We start from the raw sequence: 24450 nt of genomic DNA on the forward strand, positions 1-24450 counted from the left end.
AATATTTAGAGTGAAGGGGAGAGACCAGACCAGACTTTTTTTCATCTCCCTGCAACATTTATTTTCTTTGTCAAGTATTTTTATCAGAATTTTAGAGTCATTTTAATGACATCATTTATTCAAAACTGAAGCATAGTTTATCCTTCCCAGTAACAGCCAAATGTACAAGATCATAATTTTAAATTATTTATCACAACCTGAGTAAGTGTGAATGTTTTCCCCAACCTGAATTTTTGGGTATAGTTGGTGTGCATGTATTTCACAAGGCATATAAGTACTCTCCTTTAAAACAACACAGGAAACAACAGGTATTGGTGAGTATGTGGAGAAAGGGGAATCCTCTTGTACTATTGGTGGGAATACAAACTGGTGTAGTCACTGTGCAGAACAGTATGGAGTTTCCTCAAAAGTTAAAAATGGAACTACCCTATAACCCAGCAATTACACTACTAGGTATTTACTCATAGGCTACAAAAATACTGATTTGAAGAGGCATATGCACCCCGATATTTATAGCAGCATTATCAACAATAGCCAAACTATGGGAAGAGCCCAAATGTCCACTGATTGATGAATGGATAAAGAAGATATGGTATATATACACAATGGAATATTACTCAGCCATCAAAAAGAATGAAATCTTGCCATTTGCAATGATGTAGATGGAGCTAGAGTGTATTATGCTAAGCAAAATAAGTCAGAGAAAGACAAATACCATATGATTTCACTCATATGTGGAATTTAAGAAACAGAACAGATGAACATAGGGAAGGGAGGGAAAAAGAGAGAGATGGAAGCAAGCCGTAAGAGACTCTTAACTATAGAGAACAAACTGAAGGTTGATGGAGGGAAATGGCAGGGGATGTGCTAAGTGGGTGATGGGTATAAAGTAGGGCTCTTGTTGGGATAAGCACTGAGTGTTATATGTAAGTGATGAATCCCTAATTCTACTCGTGAAATCAATATTACAATATATGTTAACTAGAATTTAAATAAAATTGAAATTTAAGAAAATGACAAGAGAAAGTCTAGTGTATGCCTTATAAAAATCTACCTTTTATATATACTTAAGTGTTTATATCTTATATGTCATTGCTATGATTAAAATAGAAATTCCCAAAAGAATAGATAAGGTTTAGGTTTAAAACATATAGTTTTGATACACTAAAGTTAACAGTGGCAAAGCAGATAGCTAATAGAAGAGTAACAGAAGTAGCTTTGAGAAGGGAATATAACAATTTGTATTTATGTGCAAGACTGTGAAGCAGCAGTCAGAAATGGGTGTAAGTGCATACCTGTTAGTTTATTAAAGTTTTAATTATGTTGATGTTGCCTGATCATTTCCCAGCAGACATATTATTTCCCTCACAAATGAATGCATCAGAATCTATTCATCTGAGTGATTTGCTTGGTTTGATGCATATTCACATCCTTAGTACTTGTAAAGAGTTTTGTCAATAAGTGTTCTGGAAAGAATTAAATACTGGGATTTATTGGCAGATGCTTATGTCTAGTCTTAATTTGCTCCATAGTCTTGCATTTATAAGACATAGTAACAGAAGTGTGGCGTAGATAAAATATTAACACTACCTACAATATGACATAAACATCTGAGAAGTACACCAGCTCACCTTAATGTTAACGATCATCGATTAGCATTCCCTTTTTCTTTTACGTGGGCATATTCTGTTGGGACAAAACGTTGATCTTACATAAAGACCCATCATTGCCCTGTGGTTATCATGTGCATTTTCTATCTGGTCCGTGTAGAGCTTTCTGACAGCATTCATTCACAGCTGAATCTGATTTCATAGCCCTAGTCCTTGTCATTTGCACCCCTCTATCCTGTATTTGGGTTTTTGAAGGCAACCCAGCACATTATTGCCTGTCCAGTTCAATTCAGTGTACATTTACCGAGTGCTTATTTATTATGTGCCAAGACTGTGTGAGTGCTGGGAGACATTGAATGCAGCAGTCTTTGCTCTCAGAGTTTATAGTGTAGTTGGGACCTAGACACTTAAAAAGATAATTTTCATGTTACATAGGAAGAGCTAAGGTGATGCTGTACTTAAGGAATAACCAGTTACTTACCTAAATCCTGCTTTAAAGGCAGCTGTGAACTAACGAAATGAAACTCGAACTTAGAGATTTACAGCCAATTTGAGAACATACCGAATTAGCCCATCAGCAAGTATTGACAGCTCCAAGCAGCAGAGCTTAATTAATGAGTTCATCAGTCAACCTCTGGTAGGGACTGAGTGTCACAAAACTCTTAGTTTAGGAAAGATTTCCTATGTCTAAATATAATTCCTCTTTCTGTAGCTGAAGGCTCTTACTGGTAAAAATAGGAGGGCTATTTACCATTATTTATAGGACCTTTATAACCTCAAATTGTTCTCTGCGGAGTCAGAGATTCCCGCCTATGACTGTTGGTGTGCTGCACATGGGTCACAGGTGTGCCTAGAGACGGATCCCCTCAGCTCTTGGGGTGGGTCTTGGGGCACCCATAGTCCCCTGTGATCAGTCTTACTTTGTTCTGAGGGGCCATGCAAATGCTGTCCTTCTCTGAATGCGTGATGTGAGAAAAGCTGGGAGATGTTGCTTTAAACCATCTGCCTTAACGTTTCTTCACAAAGCTAGTTTCCCAAGCAGTTTTGTATCTTATTAACCCTATTCCAGTTCTTTATATAAGGAGCTTTAGTTGAGGTGAAGAAAAGATAGGGCTCTCAAAAGGAACTGACTTCTTTTAAAGACGATTTGTATGTCTGTAATGAGCAGTAGTTGATTTTCTAAATAATTTCTTTTGGCCACCAGTAGTTGAGTGTCCACTGTGATAAAACTAATTCTGTATTTCTCTAGCTTTTTTTTTTCCTTTTTTTTTTTTTTTTAAAGAAAGCTCTGCATCCAACGTAGGGGTTGAACTCATAACTTTGAGCTCGAGTCACATGCTCTGCCGATTGAGCTACCCCGGCACCCCAGTATCTCTAGCTTTTGTTGTAGGTATTCTGAATAGTGGGCTTTGGTGACTAGCTGACATACAAAATAAATGAGCACATGAATATTGTGTGTCCTACTATTGATCCACTTTATAAATTTATTTTAGTAGCGTGTAAATAACTAGCCCGTACAACATGCAGGGTACTGTTGCAGGCTTTAAGAATTCGTTAGTGAGAAGATACCTGGTACCTATCCTCAAAGAGTTTATAGTCTTTAGATAAGAAAGATAATTAAAGAAGTAGTTACAACATGGTGTGATTGGTGCTACCAACGAAGTATGGTAGGGCCAGTTGTTAAAAGTGGAAGATGGTTTACTATATATAGTTACTCGTGGATCATTGGTTAATTTTTGTTTCTTCTAGAGCAACAGTACAACTTTGGTATTTATTTAGAGGAGCTTTCACTGAATATTATTTCCTTAATTATTCACTATAAACTGAGAACTGTTGTGATTTAGACTGTGTCTGATATAATACACAGCTCACCCTAACACCCTAAGTAAAAGTGAGACTTTCAATTCACGATTTTATATCACCAGAAGGGAGTTTTGCTTTTAAGGTTGACGTACTTTTTACCTGTCATTACATACTTAATGACAGATGTGATGAATTAATGCCGTTCTCTTTCTATTTATGTTTTCAGGGAAGGTATTCATGTAAATCAAGAATCGCTGCAGATGCCTCCCTCTGTTACGGAGCAGTTCATTGAGCTGTTGTGTCAGTTCGACCCAAACCAGGTTATAGAGACGCTGCAGGCCCTTGAGTGCTACCGCCTGGAAGAAACCATCCAGGTAAGACCTGGAATGCAGAACGGATGTGAGTAAACTCATCCTAACCATTCACCAGTTTAAACATGAGCAAAAGGAGACTAACATTAACATAGCCCCCGGGGTCGAACCCAAATAAATAGTCTGCCTCCACAGTGCCTGCTCTACATTGCTGTGGTAAACTGCTGTCCCTTTATTCCAGTAAAGTCAGAAACAGCGCATGTCCATCGCTGTTACTAATCAAGTTTCACAGATGTTCTAGCCAACACACAAGCCAAGACAAAGGAATACAATAAATATATTAAAAGGAGAAACCAAGCTCTTGTTTGTAGGCTCTGATGGTTACATAGCTTGCTGGGCATAAGACAGGCTCAGTGGCAGTTAGTAGTCTCAACACGGTCATTGCCTTGGGTCCCTTCCCTTGTTTTCTCCTGTTTCCACATGAACATGACTACGTGCACGTGTGTGTGTGCATGCGTGTACGTATACACACATACATATTCTAATCAATAAGAGGCTAGTATTTAAAATTTATTTTTAAACTACTGTTATATATCCTTTCCTTTATTATCAATACTTATGAAACAGTAATCTGTATTTCCTGTGCCACCTTCTGAACTACTCACACATTTAAAAAATTTTTTAAGTGTAAAATATTTAAAGTATATAGAATTGTACAGAATTTCAAATATCAATGTACCCACCAACCCAGTTTTATAGATGTTCATGTTTGACATACTGGCTTTAAATCTTTGTTGTTTGTTTTAGAAATCATCCTCTTTCCCCTCCCCCCCCCGCCGAGGTTATCACCAACATGAAGATGGGAAGCATATTCTTCCCATCTATGTTTATTTTTCCTATAAAATACATGATACAGCAATAGCACTGCTAGGAATTTATTCAAGGGATACAGGAGTACTGATGCATAGGGGCACTTGTACCCCAATGTTTATAGCAGCACCTTCAACAATAGCCAAATTATGGAAAGAGCCTAAATGTCCATCAACTGATGAATGGACAAAGAAATTGTGGTTTATATACACAATGGAATACTACGTGGCAATGAGAAAGAATGAAATATGGCCTTTTGTAGCAACGTGAATGGAACTGGAGAGTGTTATGCTAAGTGAAATAAGTGATACAGAGAAAGACAGGTACCATATGTTTTCACTCTTATGCGGATCCTTAATAGAAGACCATGGGGGAGGGGAAGAAAAAAGAAAAAAAAAAGGTTAGAGAAGGAGGGAGCCAAAACATAAGAGACTCTTAAAAACTGAGAACAAACTGAGGGTTGATGGGGGGTGGGAGGGAGGGGAGGTTGGGTGATGGGCATTGAGGAGGGCACCTGTTGGGATGAGCACTGGGTGTTGTATGGAAACCAATTTGACAATAAATTTCATATTAAAAAAATAATAAAAAAATAAATAAAATGCCTGACACAGTCTTCCATGTTTATAGAACTTGTAATAATGGTATTAGGGGCGCCTGGGTGGCTTAGTCGGTTGAGCATCCGACTTCACCTCAGGTCACGATCTCGCGGTCCGCGAGTTCGAGCCCCGCGTCGGGCTCTGGGCTGATGGCTCAGAGCCTGGAGCCTGCTTCCGATTCTGTGTCTCCCTCTCTCTCTGCCCCTCCCCCGTTCATGCTGTGTCTCTGTCTCAAAAATGAATAAGCGTTAAAAAAAAAAATAAAAAAAAAATGGTATCATATGGAACATATCCTATTGCAAATTGCTTTTTTATTAAATTTTTTAAATTTATCAATTGTTATACATGTAGAATTAGCTCATTCATTTTAATGATCATATAATATCAATTGAATGAGTATGCCACAGTTTATTTCCCTATGGATAGACATTCAAATTGTTTCCACTCCTTCACATCCTAAACAATGCTACCTTACATATCTTTGTATGAACCTTCTTATGTGCCCATGTGAGCTTTCTCTAAGTAATTACCTGGAAGTGGAATTACTTAGACAGTAGACTAGCTTATTCTATTGTTACTGCCAAGTTGATCTCCTGTTTGTTTCTATTCTCACCATCAATGTTTTTGGTATTTGTTATTTTTCCACATTCTAGTTGATTCCTAACATTTTTTGGCTTTTTTTTTTAAGTTTATTTATTTTTGAGAGAAAGAGAGAGAGAGCTGGGGAGGGGCACAGAGAGAGGGAAAATGAGAGTGAGAATGGGAGTGAGAGAGAGAGAGAGAGAGAGAGAGAGGGAAAATGAGAACCCCAAGCAGGATCCACACCCTCAACACAGAGCCTGACTCAGGGCTCAAACTTATAAACTGTGAGATCATGATCTGAGCAGAAATCAAGAGTCAGACACTTAACCAACTGAGCCACCCAGGAGCCCTACACTCTTAGACTTTTAATTTTTGCTAGCTTGATGGGTATCATTGATTATTCATGACATTGAACATCTTTCCATATGTTTAATGACTTTCAGGTTTTTTTCTCTGAATTATCTGTTCATATCATTTGCCCATTTTTCTACTGAGTTTTTGCCCTTACTGATTTGTAGAAATTCTAATTTCTGCATCTCTAATCCTTCACTAATTTTATATGTTGGGGATGCCTTCTTCCAGTGTATTGTGGCACGTTTCTTTAATTTGGTTTCTAGTGACTTCTATTTTAATTTATCATTCTTTTCCTTTAAGGTTTAAATTTTTGTGTGTGAGTCTTCCTTTTCTACCTTGATGGTATAAAAGATATCCTCTTATACGAGTTTTATACCTTAGCTTTTTACATTTAGGCTTTTAATCCATCTGGAATTAATTTTGTAAACAGATCAAGGGAGGGATTTCTGTATTTTTTTTTTCCCCTGTGTATAACCGGTGGTGTATGTGGTATTTCTGGTATCCTTTCCTCACTGATTCATAATGCCATTCTGCTGTATACTGAACTCTCAGATATACATGGATCTTTTTGTGGAATCTCTTCTGTTCATTTGGTCATGTCTTTCCTTTTACTGTTACCACATATTTTAAATAATATAGCTTCACAATAAGGCTTATTATTTGAAAGAAGAGTCTTCCCTCCTCATTGTTTTTCTTTAAAATTCATGTGTACTCTTAGGCTCTTACTATTCTACATCAAATTAGGAATCATGTTGTCATCTTCCTTTAAAAAAACAAAAAACAGGGGCACCTGGATAGCTCAGTAGGTTAAGCGGCTGACTTGGGCTCAGGTCATGAGGTCACGTTTTGTGAGTTTGAGCCCCATATTGGGCTCAGTGCTGACAGCTCAGAGCCTGGAGCCTGCTGCTGATTCTGTGTCTCCCTCTCTCTCTCTGCCCCTCCCCCACTTTTGCTCTGTCTCTGTTTCTCAAAAATAAATAAACATTAAAAAAAAATTTTAAAAACCAACAAACTTCCGGCATTTTGATGAAATATATACAATGAATTTATAGGTTAATTCAGGGAAGATTGACATCTTACAACGTAGAGTCTTCACATTCAGGAACATGGTTGTCTTTTTAAAAGCCTTTTACGTTCTTTAGTGAGGTTTCAACAACTTTTATATGATCTACGAGGTTCTTGCAAATGTTATCTTAAATTTGTTCCTAGATACTTACACTTTTTGTTAACAATGTGGAAGGAAAGTTTTTGAAATGACATCTTTGTTGATTGCTGCTGCTGTATGTTACTAATTTTTATACATTGTTTTGTATCGAAAAGAATCTGAATTCTTTCTTCACTTAAATAGTTTATAGATTTTTTTAATGACAATACTATTTTTCAAGAATAATGGTAGTTTTTCTTGTCTTTAGCTTTTCTTTCTTTTCTTTTTAAAAAAAATTTTTTTTTACATTTCACTGTTTTCTTACCAGATGTCTAAGAGCTCCAGGATATTATTTAGAAACAGTGATAGTACGCAATCTTGCCTTGTTTCTGATTTTAAAGGGAATGGGTCTAACATTTTACATTAAATATGGTGTTTATTTTAGGATTTTGATAGATAATTTTTAATAAATTAAGAGTTCATTTCTCAGTTTAGGTAAGAGTGTTTTGTTTTTGCTAAGAATGGGTACTGCATTTTATCAAATACTTTTTCCTGCATTTATTGAGATGATCACACTTTTCTTCTTTGAACCTGTTTATATGCTGATAATGTTATTTGTGCCTCTCTTTGTTCTTGCTGCTAAGAAAGTTTTTTGTTTTTTGTTTTTTGTGTTTTTTTTTGCTGCTAAGAAAGTTTTATTCTACTTTATTAGTCTTTTCAAAGACTATTTTGGGGTTTGTTGAAACTCTGTATTGTTTCTCTGTTGTTTCTTTCCCATAGCATTATTTTCTGCACTTAATATCTTTCTTGTTGTTTTTTTTTTTAATTTTTTTTTCAACGTTTATTTATTTTTGGGACAGAGAGAGACAGAGCATGAACGGGGGAGGGGCAGAGAGAGAGGGAGACACAGAATCAGAAACAGGCTCCAGGCTCTGAGCCATCAGCCCAGAGCCTGACGCGGGGCTCGAACTCACGGACCGCGAGATCGTGACCTGGCTGAAGTCGGACGCCCAACCGACTGCGCCACCCAGGCGCCCCTGCACTTAATATCTTTCATTTATCTTCTTAGTTTACTTGGTATTTCTTTTTTACTAATTAGAAACTTTTAGTTTATTGATTCTTATTAAGATCTCACTTATACATATGTGTTACCTTTTTTCCAGTGGATATACTCAGTCAGGTAAATGAAAACTTTAAATTAAACAATAGTGAAGAAAAAAGTGAATGAACATGGTTTAGTCAGAACTGCCAAGATGGGCAACTTCTAACACTAGAAAGTCCAATATTTCATATTACACTGGAAAGTAATGTACTACTGAGGTATGAATTCATTATTTACTGTCATATTGTTTTCATCTTTAGTAGGATCCTCTCCACAATCAAGATTTGTGAACAAAAATCCTTATCATTTCTTCTTTCCTAGATTACCCAGAAGTATCAACTTCATGAAGTCACTGCCTATCTATTAGAAAAAAAAGGAGATATTCATGGGGCCTTCTTAATAATGCTAAAGGTAATATTTTACTATATTTGCTTTGTCATTTTCTGTCCACGCCTCCATTCATCAATCTGTCTTTTTATTGAGATATAATTGACCTGTAGCATTGTGTAAGTTTTCATCAGTCCGTCTTCATTTCTTGTGTGTCAGAGTAAGTTGCAGACAGTATTGCATCTTACCACTAACTATTTTTATCATGACTAGAGTTTAGTCGTTGGGTAGAACATTTCTTTCTGGTATACTTTTAAGGTGAAATTTATATACAATAAAGTGCACAAGTCTTAAATGTGTCATGTACTGAGTTGTGACAAATGCATACACTTATGTCCCTAGTCCCTAACAAAGTAGAGAACATTAGCTTCATCAGAGAAAGTTCCTTCATGCCTCTTCATATGCATTCCCACTTTTGTCCCCCCACAGATCATCATTTATCTGATCTTTTTTTTTTTTCACTGTGAATTAGTTTTACCTATTTTATGCATTCATGCATTCATGGGTTCCTCCCTTAGTAGTCTTGTATAATTCTCCTTTCACCATATTTTTGAGATGTATCAGTAGTCCGTTTCTTTTATTGCTGAATGGTATTGTACGAATATACTACTATTCATTCAGTCTCTTGATGATTGACACCTGGGCTATTTCTAGTTTTTGGCTATTAAGAGTAAAGCTACTACGATCACTTTTGTACACAAATATTGTCATTTTCACAGGAAAATGTCAGTACCAAGGACTGAAATCCCTAGGTCATAGGATAGGTCTAGGTTTTAGGTCTATAAAATATTGCCAGACCTCTTTCCAAAGTGGTTATTCCATTTTACATCCCCTCCAATAATGTATAAGAGTTTGGGTTGCTAATTCTCACCAACAGTTGATGTTCTATCAGTTTTTCACAAAAATTTTTATCCATTTTTAAAATTGTTATACCTACAATAAAAACTTATCATTTTGGTGGTATTAAGTGTAGTCACATTTTTGTGCAATCGTCACCACTATCCCTCTCCAGAACTTTTTCAACTTCCCAAACTGAAACTCTATACCCATTAAATGGTAATCTCCCATTCCTCCCTCCCCACATCCCCTGGCAGCCCCCATTCTTTATGACTCCATGAATTTGACTACTCTACCTCACATACATGAAATCACACAGTATTTGCCTTTTTGTATACATTAATGATAAAGTCTTTTTTTTTTTTCAACGTTTATTTATTTTTGGGACAGAGAGAGACAGAGCATGAACGGGGGAGGGGCAGAGAGAGAGGGAGACACAGAATCAGAAACAGGCTCCAGGCTCTGAGCCATCAGCCCAGAGCCGGACGCGGGGCTCGAACTCACGGACCGCGAGATCGTGACCTGGCTGAAGTCGGACGCTTAACCGACTGCGCCACCCAGGCGCCCCTTTTAATGATAAAGTCTTAAAGATTTACCCATGTTGTAGCATGTGCCAGAATTTCATTCAGTTTTAAGGCTGGATAGTACTCCATTTTATGTATATACCAAATTTTGTTCATTCATCTGTTGGTAGACACTTGGGTTGCTTCTGCCTTTCAAACTTTGTGAATAATTCTGCCATGAACATGGGTGTACAAACATCTTTTCAAGACTCTGCTTTCATTTATTCTGGGCATACAACCAGAATGGAATTACTGAATTAAATGAAAATACTATTTTTAATTTTTAAAGAATTGCCATACTGCTTTCCATAGTGGCTACACCATTTTACATTCTCATCAGAAACGCACAAAGGCTTTTAATTTCTTTACATTTTCTCCAACACTTGCTTTTCTCTGTTTTCTTGTTGGTAGCCATTCTAATAAGTGTGAAGTATTGTATCAGTTTTTTAAATACTGTTACCTAGCTAAGGAATAGATTAGGGATATCCTCTCTTCCTATATATGTATGTATGTGTATCCAGCATACATGCAGCAACATGCAGAGGAGTGGAACTGGACCGCTTTCTTACACCATACACAAAAGTAAATTCAAAATGAATGAAAGACCTAAATGTGAGACAGGAAACCATCAAAATCCTAGAGAAGAATACAGGCAGCAGCCTCTTTGACCTTAGCTGCAGCAAAAATGTGACTATTACCTCTTACTAGACATATTTCAGGAGGCAAGGGAAACAAAAGCAAAAATGAACTATTGGGACCCCATCAAGATAAAAAGCTTCTGCACAGTGAAGGAAGCAATCAACAAAACTGAACGGCATCTGACAGGTCAGATTATATGGAAGTGATGAATCACTAAATTCTAGTCCTGAAACCATTACTACACTACATGTTAACTAACTTGAATTTAAGTTAAAAAAGATGTTTAGAGCAAGGGAAAAAAAAAAGAATTTCTTTATTGGCTTCTAGTTTTTCTCTAGCTGTGTAATCATAAAACAGGCCAGGAAGAATATTCCACAGAGGTTTTGTGTAAGCTCTCAACCTCTTTTAATGTAGAAGTTATCCCTACATCTCTTTTTTCCTTGTCGTCTATTTGTTGAAGATATCGTGAATCTAGTTTTAAAGGATAGTTAAAAGTATTCCTGGCACGGGTGGGGGAAAGAGAGGCAGTATATCCTTGAAGGGAATAACACCATTATTTACAAAAGCATAGGAGTACAAAGAAATACAAAAGACTGGGAGAGCAGCCAGCATTTTACTAGGGCTCCACTATCCATTTATTGGCAGGCTAGAAGCAAAGGCTGGGTGCAGATCTGGGAAGATTTTGTAGGACACCCTAAAGAATTAGGACAGACTCTGTTGTTCACACAAGATCAACTAAAAGTTTATAAGCGAAGGAACTGATACAATGTTGTTTCATTAGGACTGCTCTGGTTAGGTAGGAGACTGAGGGGCAGGTAGAAAAGGGGGAGGTTCATCTTAGGGAGGAAGCAGAGAGCACTTGGGAAGCTGTGTAGTGTGGGTGTGAATCTGTGAGGCTTGAGCTGGAGGCAGTGGTGGTGGTGGAGTGGGAAGAGGATTGGATTTGAGAACTTTTGATCTTTGAATATAGTATGGAGGAAATAAGAGGAAGTGGTTGATGACAGTTGTATGATTTTTAGCCTATAAGGGACCTCAAGAAAAAGAGCAAATTTGGAGTAGGAGGGATATATTAAAGGTCACTCTCAGTGTATAGTAATATCTGGAATATCAGTAATGCTGGAATATCAGTTAATGCTTTCCGAGGATCCTAGTATTCGGTTAGAGCAGTGGACACTGCAATTGCATATTTAGAGGTGCCACACTCAAGGCTGTGCCCTCTGCTGTGCAGACAGTCTTGTATGTTCTTTCTTATTCCCTCTCACCCCTTTTTCTCATAGCCCAGTGTGAATTCTATTCCCTTATACAAAGCTTGGATAAATCCTACTCCTAATTACCCTGCTAGAGAATGTCATTGATGACTATATGGTGGTACAACAGAAGCAGAGCGGGGCAGATTAAGTGACACTTGATATTTTGGGTCCCCTTCAGTACTGCTAGCTCTGCTTCCTATATACACAAGAATTCTCTTCTGAATGACAGTAAGGGTCATTCTTTATAACCTTGTTGTTTCTTTAGGTTTTTTCTTGTAAAATATGTAGTTCAAATATTTGTGGATTAGGTAACAGTGTTCCTCTTACCTCCTGTGTTTTTGTTTTGTGTTTTTACCTCCTAGAGACTACAAAGCAAACTTCAGGAGATAACACATCAAGATGAAAGTAAGTTCCTGAGTATAATTTACAATTATTTCTTCCCATGGACCCCATGTTTTAAAAGATGTTGTCTAACAAACTGCATTTATTGACTAATAATTATGTCGATCCGCATAAATACTTGAACATTGATCCCAATTTTAGCTTGTTTTCAAGAGCTCCTAATAGGAAATCATGTAAACCATTGTGGCTTTGTGGTGCCATCAGTGGAGTTCAGGGTACAGAAAAGTAGGCACTTTTCACTGGTATTGTTTTTTTGATTATATTTCTCTGCCAATTTTTAGTTATATATAAATAAGATGCATAACTAAATATTACTGTAATACCTAAATATTATGAAATATTACTAATATACCTAAATATTACTGTAATATGCTAAGCAATCGCAAATCAGAGCTTCTAATGAGGAATAGCCAGTGTTTTCTGCACTGAATTTATGTAATTTTTAGCACAAAGCAGTAAAACTTGACAGTATGGAATGTTAAATGTCCTTGTCACAGATAGATACAAAATTCCCATTATTTTCCTAGACACTAGACACAATGTTTCCTAGACAAACATTAAAAAATGTTTATTTCTTTTGAGAGAGAAAGCGAGAGTGTGCAAGTGGGGGAGGGGTAGAGAGGGAGGAAGGGAGAGAATCCCAAGCAGGCTCGGCAGAGTCTGATGCAGGGCTTGAACTCAACGAACTGTGAGATCATGACCTGAGCCAAAATCAAAAGTTCGATGCTTAGCCAACTGAGCCACCCAGGAGCCCCTGTATTCCTAGACATTTTAGAAACTAGATTTTTTTTTTTAATTGTGGTAAAATTCATAGCACAAAATTTACCATCTTAATCATTTGTAAATGTACAGTTCAGTGGCATTAAGTACATTCACAGTGTTGTGCAACCATCCTCACCATCAATCTCCAGAAGTTTTTCAACTTCCCAAACTGAAATTTTGTATCCATTAGACAATTACTCCCGTTCCCTGCCCCCCCCCCCACCCCAGTCAGTCTCTGGCACCTACCATTCTACTTTCTCACTCTGTGAGTTTGATGAGGTATCTTATAAAAGTAGAATTATACAACATTTATCCTTTTCTAAGTCTGGCTTACTGGCCTAGCATAATGTCTTCACAATTTACCCATGTTGTAGCACATGTCAGAATTTCATCCCTTTTTAAGGCTGAATGATATTTCGTTTCATGTATATACCAACTGCATTTTGTATCCTTTTGTCTGTCAGTGGACACTTAAGTTGCTTCCACCTTTTGGCCATTGTGAATAATAATTCGGTGAACATGGGTGTACAAGTATCTTTTTGAAACACTGCTTTCATTTCTTCCGGGTATACACCCAGAAGTGGAATTGCTGGATTAAATGGTGATTCTATTTCTAATTTTTGAGCAACAGTTGGGTTGCTTTTTTCTACAGTGGCTGCATCATTTTTACATTCCCATCAGCAATACTCAGGGTTCCAGTTTATTTAAGTCCCCACCAACACTTGCTGTTTTCTTTTTTTTTTTTTAAGTTTATTTATTCTGAGAGAGAGAGAGAATGCATGTGGGGGAGGGGCAGAGAGAGAGGAAGAGAGAGAATCCCAAACAGGCTCCATGCTGTCAGCACAGAGCCACATATGGGCTCAGTTGCAAAACCATGAGATCATGACCTCAGCCTCTATCAAGAGTTGGATGCTTAACCGACTGAGTCACCCAGGCGCCCCTCTGTTTTCTTTAATAGTAGCTATCCTCGTGTGTGAAGTAGTAGCTTATTGTGGTTTTCATTCGTATTTCCCTGTTGAGTAGTAATGTAGAGTGCCTTTGTTATGCCCAGAATTCGTGATCCCCAAAGACCACCAGGGAGCCGAGTCGGATGCAAAAGCAAAGAGCCTTTATTGGATCTAGTTCGAGCTCAGTCCCCTACCTGCACCGACGCAGCGGTGAGATACCGGAGAGGGAGAGCGAGTTTCAAAAGCACAAAGGTTTTATAGGAGTCTAGGGGCAGTTGGTGAGGTAATGGCTGTGGCCTCAGCCCATCAGCAGGGGAAGGGTCGTGGCCTCAGCCAATTGGCTGGGGAAGGGTCAGAGTCCTGTTACACAGGTCACCGGGCATGTTTTGATCGGGAAGTTTTAACGGGTGAGCGGAGGTTACTCAAGGGGAGGAGGCGTGGTCTGAGGTTTCTGTGATTTTCCCGGAAAGGGGGCACATAGGGGACATAGTCACTCAAGGTGGAGGACACAGAACAAGATGGAGTCGGCCGGCAATAGGTCCACCCTTTCACCTTTTCATGTGCATATTGGTTATTTGTGTATCTTCAGAGAAATGTTTACTCAAGTTCTTTGCCCACTTTTGAATTGGATTATATGTTTTCACATCACTTGACATTTTCAAAATAACTCTTCCAAAGTTCATTTGATAGGCGATTTTTAGATTGTCCTGTGTATTTAACAATCAGCACTTCTCTTGGAGCCCGTGGCCCACACATTTCCTTAAACACGTTTACCCTAATTCTTTATAAATTACTTATTTATCTATATTCTTTATGGTTAGATCCTAGGTTTTAGGGTCTGTGTTGTACTGGGGTCATTTGCTATTATACTGAATCTTTTTGGAACCTCAGCATACAATTGAGTGATTTTTCCATATTTAGTTCAGCTAAACATTTAATAATTATTTTTGTACTGTCAATCTCTGTTCAGTCAGATTATGTGAGATTTATTGCATTTATGATATTTTCCTTGTTAATAATTTTTGCAGACATTACATAAAAGATTGAGGGAAAAGTAAGAAGAATGTTTCCCTAAAATCACTGCAATGATTTCCCTAAAATCACTGCAAGAAGCAATAAATTTCTCAGTAATGGTCTCATGTCCACTATTTACTTTCAGATTTAATATTTTTCTAGATACTTAAGAATTTGGGAGGTTCTGCTAATTGCAAGACATTGTGCTAGTTCCTGTGGATTATACACAGATGGCTAACATAGCCGTCATCCAAAGAATTAGCATCTTGTGAAAGAGACAGGTAAATGAAAACATCAAATGCTAGAAGAATCAAGTATTATAAAAGAGGTACAGTGAGAGTGGCAAAGGATTGTGGAAACTTAGGGAATGGTTTGAAACTGATGAATCAAAGATAGTTTGTGAAAGACATGACCTGTCAAGTAAGACTGGAATGGTGAATAGAAGTTTGATTGGGAAAAGCAAGGAAAAAGCATCTGGGCTAAGGAGCACATCATTATGAAAGTGCCTGGTCAGGAACCTCAGGAGTAAGACCTGGTGCAGTGACCTAAGAGCACAGAGGGCGAGAACCTGAGCCAGACTGTTAACTATGTTTAGTTAGGGTCAGAGGTTTATTTATGTTCTGTTTTTAAAACTTGGAAGTCTTTAATGATTTTTGTGGATAGAACTGATGTGTTTGTGACAGTATAAAGGAGAATGAGGGAAGCAAGATTTGGAAGTCAGAAGTTTAATTAAGAAGCTGTTGCAGTTGTGAACGTGAGGTGAAGAGAGCCACAGGGCAGAAGTCATGGCATGTGAGGGCACAAAAGTAAAATCAGCAAAAGTGGCAGTTTAGTTGGACATGTGGGTGAAGGGGGGTGGGGCATCAGAGATGATGGAGAGTTATAAACTGACCTAGAGGTGATGGTTTCATTAACTTAGTTTGGGAAGGGGGAGGAGAAGATTTGAGGTGGGAAAAATGGGTTGGGTTTTGCACATACAAGTTCAAGGTGCTTGTAGTCATCGATTAAGCAGAGTCTGACAGAGTCTGTCAAAAATTCACCCTGCAGATTATGAAAAGAATAAGGGCTGGAGGTGTATGTTCAGAAGTTATTAGTGGGGCATCTAGGTGGCTCAGTCAGTTAAGCGTTTGACTCTTGATTTCGGCTCAAGTCATGATCTCAAAGTTTGTGAGTTCGAGCCCCGTTTGGGGCTCTGCACATCAGTGTGGAGCCTCTTAGGATTCTCTCTCTCCCCTCTCTCTTCCCTCTCTCTTTGCCCCTCCTTTGCTCATGCGCGCATGCGCTCTCTCTCTCTCTTTCAAAATGAATAAATAAACTTATTTATTAGCAAGAACCTAAGAGTCGAAACCATAGGAGGGGAGGAATTATTGAAAAATGAAAAGGAAAGGGCCCAAGATATTAAACCTACACTTAAGAAATGGAAGGGGCACCTGACTGGCTCAGTCGGTTAAGCGTCAGACTCTTGACTTCTGCTCAGGTCATGATCTCATGGTTCGTGCGTTCGAGCCCCACGTTGGCGTGTCACATGCCACCAGCACAGAGCCTGCTTGGGATTCTCTTTCTCCCTCACCCAATACCCCTTCCCCGCTCACACACACATGCTCTCTCTCTCAGAATGAAGAAATAAACAAACAAACAAACAAATGGAAAAAGAAATGGAAGAGCAAGAAAGGTGAAAAGTAACCTTTCCACTAACTAACCCACAAACAGAGGATTGGGACTTTAACATAGCCAAAACATATTAAAATGTTAAGTATGATGTGCTTTATATGTGCTGTGAATGTCAGATGTTTACATGGAAAACTCCTCTTATGCTAAATTGTCTGTTTTTTAATCTAAGCCTTGGTATCATTCTTATGGAAGAATGGTATTATATAAGAATTATATAATGGAAAACTAGGGCTCTGCAAAGAAAAAATAGTTTAATTTTTTCCAGAAGCTCTGAGATTATCAGTAATGTATCCTTAAGTATTGTTAACAATTTTTCTGAATCTAGAGGCCAAAGAGGACCTTTCATTGAAGGATGTTGAAGATACCATGGTAGAGACAATTGCCCTTTGCCAGAGGAATTCACATAATTTGAACCAGCAGCAAAGAGAGGTAGGAGAATGACTACTTGGGCATATTTAAAAAGTCTGTTTTGGTCTGAAACCCGGAATTAATTCTCTTTTCCCTGCCCTCTGAGCCACCTGAGTTTAATTCAGCTGGATTTAATCACTGTTTAGTGCTCCCAGGAGTACAAGCCTCCTAAAGTTATTATGAGGAGTGTCTGTCCTCTTTGTTCTCACAAAAAGCTTTATATTCCTAGATCTGGCTGTGCTGCAGAATTTAGGTGCATGAATACGAGATGTCCTTGTTCTCTTTGGACTGAGATTTTGTGTATTCTGTGTAGTGATACTGTTGGACGTGTCCTCATTTATCATCTCTTCTATCCCCTGTGGAGGAAAGTGAGCATGAGGAACTGGAGGGAACCCCTCCAGGGACACAGAGCTGGAAAAGGTCAGAGAAGGCTGCGATATGGTTTCTCAGCCTTGGCTGCACATTACAGTGACTTGGGGAGCTTTGAAAAATCCCAGCACTGAGGCTGCACCCCAGATCAAGTAAATTAAAGTCTCTGGATTGGGACCCAGTTGTCAGTGTGTTTTAAAGCTTCCCACATGATTGCACTGTATAGCCAAGACTGGAACCATTGCTGTAACAGATTCAGACTGCCACAAGGAAGAGCACAAAACGGAAGGAGGTAGAGTTGAGCACCTGGTGCAGGTGGGAGTTAGAGCAGCGAAGCAGAAACTAAGGGGGCGAGATGTGACTTGACAGCCAAATTCTGCTTCAGTTTTAAGAAGTTAAGTTACAGTGTTGGGGCGCCTGGGTGGCTCAGTCGGTTAAGCGTCCGACTTCAGCTCAGGTCATGATCTCACAGTCCGGGAGTTGGAGCCCCACCTTGGGACCTGGGCTGACAGCTCAGAGCCTGGAGCCTGCTTCAGATTCTGTGCCTCCCTCCCTCTCTGCCCCTCCCCTGCTCATGCTCTGTCTCCCTCTGTCTCAAAAATAAATAAAAACATTAAAGATAAATTTAAAAAGGAAGTTAAGTTACAGTGTGATATGGCATCGTGACTCCTCTGTGCCTGCCTCTCCAGGCTGCAGCCTCTGTCTTGACACCACCTAGCCCCTTTCTCTTACTGGCTTTCCGAAATGGGAAGTAGGAGAAATTTTTTTATGTATGTTTAGCCATACATGTTACAACGAAAGTAATAAACTTATTTTTGTTTTCTGTTCTTATCAGTTGGGTAAATTTCTGCTTTACATTTTTGTTGAGGATTTTTTAATTAGGCCATAAATTTTGAAAACCTTTTAGAAGATAAATGTGTATAGCAAACACATTTACATAATAGATGTGATTTTTGTTTCTTTATTAAAAAAATTTTTTATGTGATATGATACATATTCATCATTTTTTTTAGGGTTTATTTATTTTGAGAGAGAGCAAGAGAGTGCTTGTGTGCAAGCAGGGGAGAGAGAGAGAGGAGAGAGAGAATTCCAAGCAGGTTCCACACTGTCAACATAGAGCCCAATGTGGAGCTCGAACTCACAAACTGAGATCATGACCTGAGCCAAAACAGCAACTGGACACTCAACCAACTGAGCCACCCAGGAGCCCCAGTAGTTATCATTTTTAAAAATCCTGCAATCCAGAAAGTTACATAGAAGAATGTTTTTTTTTTAATTACCCTATAAGAGTACCTCAGTGGCTCCATTGGTTCAGTGTCTGACTCTTGGTTTGGGCTCTGGTCATGATCTCACGGTTCGTGGGTTCGAGCCCTGTGTAAGCCTCTGTGCTGATAGTGCTGAGTGTGCTTGGGATTCTCTTTCTCTCCCTGTCTCTGCCCCTCCTGCTCCTCCTCCTTTGTTCCTGCTCTCATTCTCTCAAAATAAATAAATAAACTTTGACAAAAAATTACCCTATAAAATCCTATCACCCAGAAATAACCATCATTATCATTTGGTGACCATCAGTCTAGATATTTTTTATCTGCCTAGGTTAACATGATTGTAGGAAAACTGGATCACGAAATACTTGCTTTTATAAATAAATATAGTGTCCAACTCATTTAGGAAGCTTAGGTAAAACTGAGGACTCTTTGAATTTCAAACAATATTTCGGCACCATACTATCTCTTAATAAAGATCACTACAGCTTAAAAAAAATCTGAATGACTGCAATAGATTGGAATTACTATGTTTATAATTACATTTCAGTTTTTATAATATCTGTGATGCGAAGCCAGTAAGGAAATTTGTACAAACTCATGCTTGCTCCAACCTCTCTTCTCCATCCCTCTTAATTTTAATACGTTATGTTATTTTACCTCATTAAGGCTAGTAACACATTCTTCTCTGTATCCACAATTCCCACAAATTGTTCAACCTTTTTTAAATGGATGATAAGCTTTACACCAGTCCTTTTTGCCATGATTTTTCCATTCCTAAAGTTTTTATTTTCATTTATCTTTTGGTTAGCTGGCTGTATTTGGACATGGTTATATTTTGGTAGAGAACATAATAGGGTAGAATTCTTAAAGCTGTGTTCATATATACTTAATTCTAAGTCTTTTTCACTTTTCAACCCTCCCATCTCCTCTCCAGTATCTTATTTGAGACTCTCGCAACTTCTCGTGGACAGTTTAAGCAAAAAACGATGATTATGTCTTTTAAGTAAGGCTGTTTAGGTTCACATAAGCTGAAAATATGTCCAGATTCACATGTATTAATGGTAGAATTAGTTATAAAAATCCATGCCTCCAGAACTCTAGGGATTATTCTGACTGTATTTGAACTCCGTATCTCTTAATCAGACGGGAACAATGCTTCCTTTGATGTGGCCAAAGGAAAATTTATTCTTTTTTTTTTTTTTGTCTGAGTTGGAATTTGTTTTAATAAAGGTATTAGATGTTAGACTTCTTCCTATCCTTTGAAATTTTCGTTCTTTAAGACTATTATTATACCATTCACTGGCTGCCTGTAAGAAAAGTCTGTCTGTCTATCCTTGTCTTAGACACACACACACACGCGTGCGGACACACACATGCTCACTACTCTCTTTATGACCCCACTCTCCAACAATTGGTTTCTGCTTCATTTCTGAACAAGTTTTATGACAACAACAAAAATATTTGAATGTTAATTTCTTACTTTATTGCCTGAAAAATGCTAGACTGATTTTGTGTGATACCAAAACATTAAGTTTGGGGGATTTCATGTCCTTGATTCTCTTTGCTTTGTTTTTGTTTTGTTTTGGAGAGAGAGAGCAAAAGCTGTTGCCACAGACACTAAACTAACTAGAAAATTTGAAGTACTCAAAAGTTTAATGATGAACTGTTTGTAGTATCTTTTTCTAAAAGTTGTCATCACAAGATTTAATGTTACGAGTATTTACGTAAAAGTCAGACTGCAGGAAGTTGGGCTGTTTGTCCTTTCTTAAGTTGAATCTCTACCTGTCCTACCTTTGTTTATCTGTTTACAAGGCTTTCCTGATACACATATAATAAAGAATCTGGCTTTGTTGTGCATATAATTCCCTAAGAAGAAAGCTGTTTATTACATAACATAACAAAGGAATTCAAGTTTAGTTGTGTTGCTTTCAGGGGATGGTTCATGTGGAGATTTAGTTAAAGAAGAATAACTCCTGGAAGTAGGGGGTGAACACATTTCATGGCTATTACCTCTTACAACCATGCTTCCCCCCAGGCTGCCATTTATACTCATTAAACAACTAATCTTTACAAAGGTATTTCTTCTAAATTGTCTGGATTAAATAAGAAAATTTAAAAACCAAATTTATAAACATAATAAATATAAAAAACAAGGTAAAAATTTTGCCATATACAATTAAATTACACAATTAAAATACACAGAAATAAATGATGTGGTTATAAAAACAAGCTAAAATAGGCAACTAAAAGGTAAGCTAAGTAAAGCTATCTCAGAATAAAATACAAGATTAAAAGTTCATGAGTACTAGATAAAATAAATTAAAATTTCAATAAAATAAAAACCAAGTTAAAACCAGTATCTTAAGAACTGGAATGCATGAAAAGTCATCAGTATAAAATCTTAGCTCTTCAATAGAGCTCTTCAGTTGGAAGGTCACCCAGTGGGAAAGTTGCTGGACCCTCAGCCTGTCTCCTTTGCTTTAAGGGGCTCCCATATCTCCACTACCATAGGACTTGTACAGTGTCAGGTAATGGGTGACACATTTCCCTTCTGTATTTACAGAGCTTCCTGGAACCACTCTTGTTCTGCTCTGACCTTTCTTCATGATTCCCAGATGTTTGCAGGAATAGGTTCCTCCCAAGACATAGAGTTAAATAAAGCTTTTGTAAATGATTATCCAACAAGAAACCGTAGTCGAAGTTTTGAAATGTATTAGTTTGATTTTTGATGATAAAGATTTTTCCCAAGGCTTAGGAAAACACAGATTTTGGAGTCACAGCACCAGTTTACTGACGGTGTGATCTTTGGCAAATTACTTTTCTAAATTTCAGTTCTTATCTCAAGTGAAGGTCATGCTTACGGTGTAAGGCTGTTACAAGATTGAAATGAAAAAATTTGTGTAAATCATTTAATAGAGCACCCAACATAATAGGAATAAATGATGATCTATCTACTGATGTGGTTGGAAATGTTAATTGAAATAATGTTAACTTCTACTTCTTGGTCTGTGATGACTAAGGAAATACAAAATAATGCTTGAGAGTGGGAACAAATTTTTGGATAACCTTCATTGATTGATCTTGCTTGACATCGCTAAAGAGAAATGGGGGAGGGGGTGGAGATGAGGTAGTGGAAGGGGCTGTTCTCTGTTCTCTCCTGCAGTACATAGGGTTATTTATTTATTTATTTATTTATTTATTTATTTTTTTTTTCAACATTTATTTATTTTTGGGACAGAGAGAGACAGAGCATGAACGGGGGAGGGGCAGAGAGAGAGGGAGACACAGAATCGGAAACAGGCTCCAGGCTCTGAGCCATCAGCCCAGAGCCTGATGCGGGGCTCGAACTCACGGACCGCGAGATCGTGACCTGGCTGAAGTCGGACGCTTAACCGACTGCGCCACCCAGGCGCCCCCATAGGGTTATTTAGACTTGGTCAGTGATGGTTTTAAAGCATAGTATACAAGAACCTGACTGGAGGCTCTGCCGTGTCTGCTTTGAACCTACCTTCTCCCGAGACACAGGAGATTATAGTTCCAAGGTCTAGACTTACTGACTTCAGTTTCTTTATTTTCCCAGGGTGCATGGTGAAGACATCTGTTTGAGCTATGGTCATTGTTTCTTACTGTCTTTTCTCTTCCCAGTCAAGTGTTCCATCTTTTCTTTAAAAAAAAATTTTTTTTTTTTGCAAGCAAATGTATGTCAGAGGCACATTTCAACCTGTAAAACACTATGCTGATGCTAATCTTAAAAATAACAGAGCGCTGTGGTTTCCTCTGACATTATAGGCACTCTGGTTTCCATTATTGGAGGCAATGATGGCCCCTCAGAAGCTGTCTGGTTCAGCTGCACCTCATCTACACCCTGAAGGTAGGTTTATTGAGTCCACCTACACCATCGCCAATTATTATCTGCTAAAAATTATCATTACAGTTTTTCTTAATGAAATCATAGTGTAGTGTTAATCTCCCCTTTTATATTCAGTTTTTTCTATGGCACCAATTCTGTCATTTGTCTTGAATAATAGTAGCTTTGTTACTTATCAACAGTAACTTTAAAATATCCAGCTGGCCCCGGTTAGCTAAGTTTCTAGGAAGCTAGGTAAATCCACTATTTGTCACTAACTTATAGGGAAAACCAAAACCTCTTATTTTAAACTAACCTTAATGTTAACACTTTGTTATTGTAACAGCTCTGAGATCTCTGACCATGCAAGTTCTAAACAGCATGGCAGCTTTTATTGCCCTTCCATCCATCTTGCAAAGAATCTTACAGGTGAGTTAAAAGGGGGGCGGGATTCAGTGTTGATCAACTTCAGTGAATATTTTAGTTATGTTTAAATAACAGGCAAATGAAGCTAATGTTTACATGGGTCTCTAGAGTAATGCAGCTGATTTTTGGCATTGCTAAATATCTAACTTAGGACAGACGTCCTTGAACCTTTCCTGGTGCTCCAGGAGGCTAGGTTTGCCTGGCACACACCCATGAGCTTCAGTTAGGCTGTGCAGCCTTCAGATGTTCACTGTTATCTTGGGATTCAGATGTACAAGCTTCCTATTCATATGCTAACTGGGAGAGAATCACCATTTATTTCCAGCTAAATATGATTTTTAGATTAAAAAAAAAAAGATAACTTACAAATGAAGTTAATATCAGCATTTCCTAATTATTGGTTGTAACTTAAATTTTCTAGCTCATCATAAAAAATGTTGTTATGTTCAAGATTTCATCCCCTGTTCTAGATTCTAGCCGACTTTGTGTCCAAAGCCTTTGTAGGAAACATTATTTTACCCTGTTTTCCTCAGCAAAAAGGGCTGAACACTCCCAGCATCATCAAAAGAATGCTAAAAATACCCTATGATATATTTTGTGAAAAACCTGTGAACATTTTGGGGGAAACAGTGGGAATTATCCTTGGAATCCATTTTGTCTTCTTTCATCTTATGCAGCATGAGACACGCCAAGAAAAAGAAAAAGAGAAAGAAAAAATCGAACAGCACTGTGATACCATTGGTCTTTCTAATTTTCAGATGATTTTTCTCCCATAAAGAATGTCCCTGTCAGCTCTCTTTTAAGGCTCGCCAAACTCTACTTCAATCTGGTATTAAGTGTCTGGGCCTCTGCGGATACAGACTGCTGCATCCGTAGTCTCTCATCACAGCTTATGTATCTTTACATGCATTATCTCATTCGGTCCTTATCATGTGTTGGATAAGTCTTTGATATAGACTGCTTCTCTTATATCCATTTTGGAATACTTCATAATGTGTTTTAGTCATATATAAAGTAATATTTTCATAAGGCAGGAATACTTTACCAAGTAAATCAGAAAAAATGAAATCTTAAAGCCGAAAGTGGCTCCTCTCTCAGTTTGCTTTATGTTGAGCTGTAACCACACTTGATGATACATGAATTATAATAAATAAAAATCAATTTTTCTCTTGGTGATTTTAAAAATTTTGTTTTTCAAGCTTCCTGACTTTGAAGGCTTTTGATATTAGAAAACCTTCCCTTTATTTTGAGCTATATTGGCAGTCATTTCATTTTTTTTTTTTTTGGCATTCAT

General features: G+C 37.9%; 1 protein-coding gene across 12 annotated transcripts in view; it reads left to right on the plus strand.

The window, feature by feature from the left end:
- Window positions 1-24450, plus strand: part of VPS8 (VPS8 subunit of CORVET complex) — a 256338-nt gene that overhangs the window by 160393 nt on the left and 71495 nt on the right. For 10 of the 12 annotated variants that reach the window (XR_005792281.1, XR_005792282.1, XR_005792283.1 and 7 more), the window contains 6 exons: window positions 3640-3787; window positions 8694-8783; window positions 12411-12453; window positions 17170-17273; window positions 22673-22754; window positions 23077-23159. Coding sequence is in view for 9 of the 12 variants with exons in the window: in XM_040480980.1 (XP_040336914.1) it covers window positions 3640-3787; window positions 8694-8783; window positions 12411-12453; window positions 17170-17273; window positions 22673-22754; window positions 23077-23159 (550 nt within the window). In the remaining 3 variants the exon portion in view is untranslated. Of the gene's footprint in view, window positions 1-3639; window positions 3788-8693; window positions 8784-12410; window positions 12454-17169; window positions 17274-22672; window positions 22755-23076; window positions 23160-23833; window positions 24342-24450 lie in introns of those variants that run through there. The other 2 variants (XM_040480988.1, XM_040480989.1) reach the window with 2 other exon arrangements.

The sequence above is a fragment of the Herpailurus yagouaroundi genome, unplaced genomic scaffold (assembly GCF_014898765.1).
Source record: "Herpailurus yagouaroundi ecotype Mexico unplaced genomic scaffold, PumYag 159, whole genome shotgun sequence".
Lineage (NCBI taxonomy): Eukaryota > Metazoa > Chordata > Mammalia > Carnivora > Felidae > Herpailurus > Herpailurus yagouaroundi.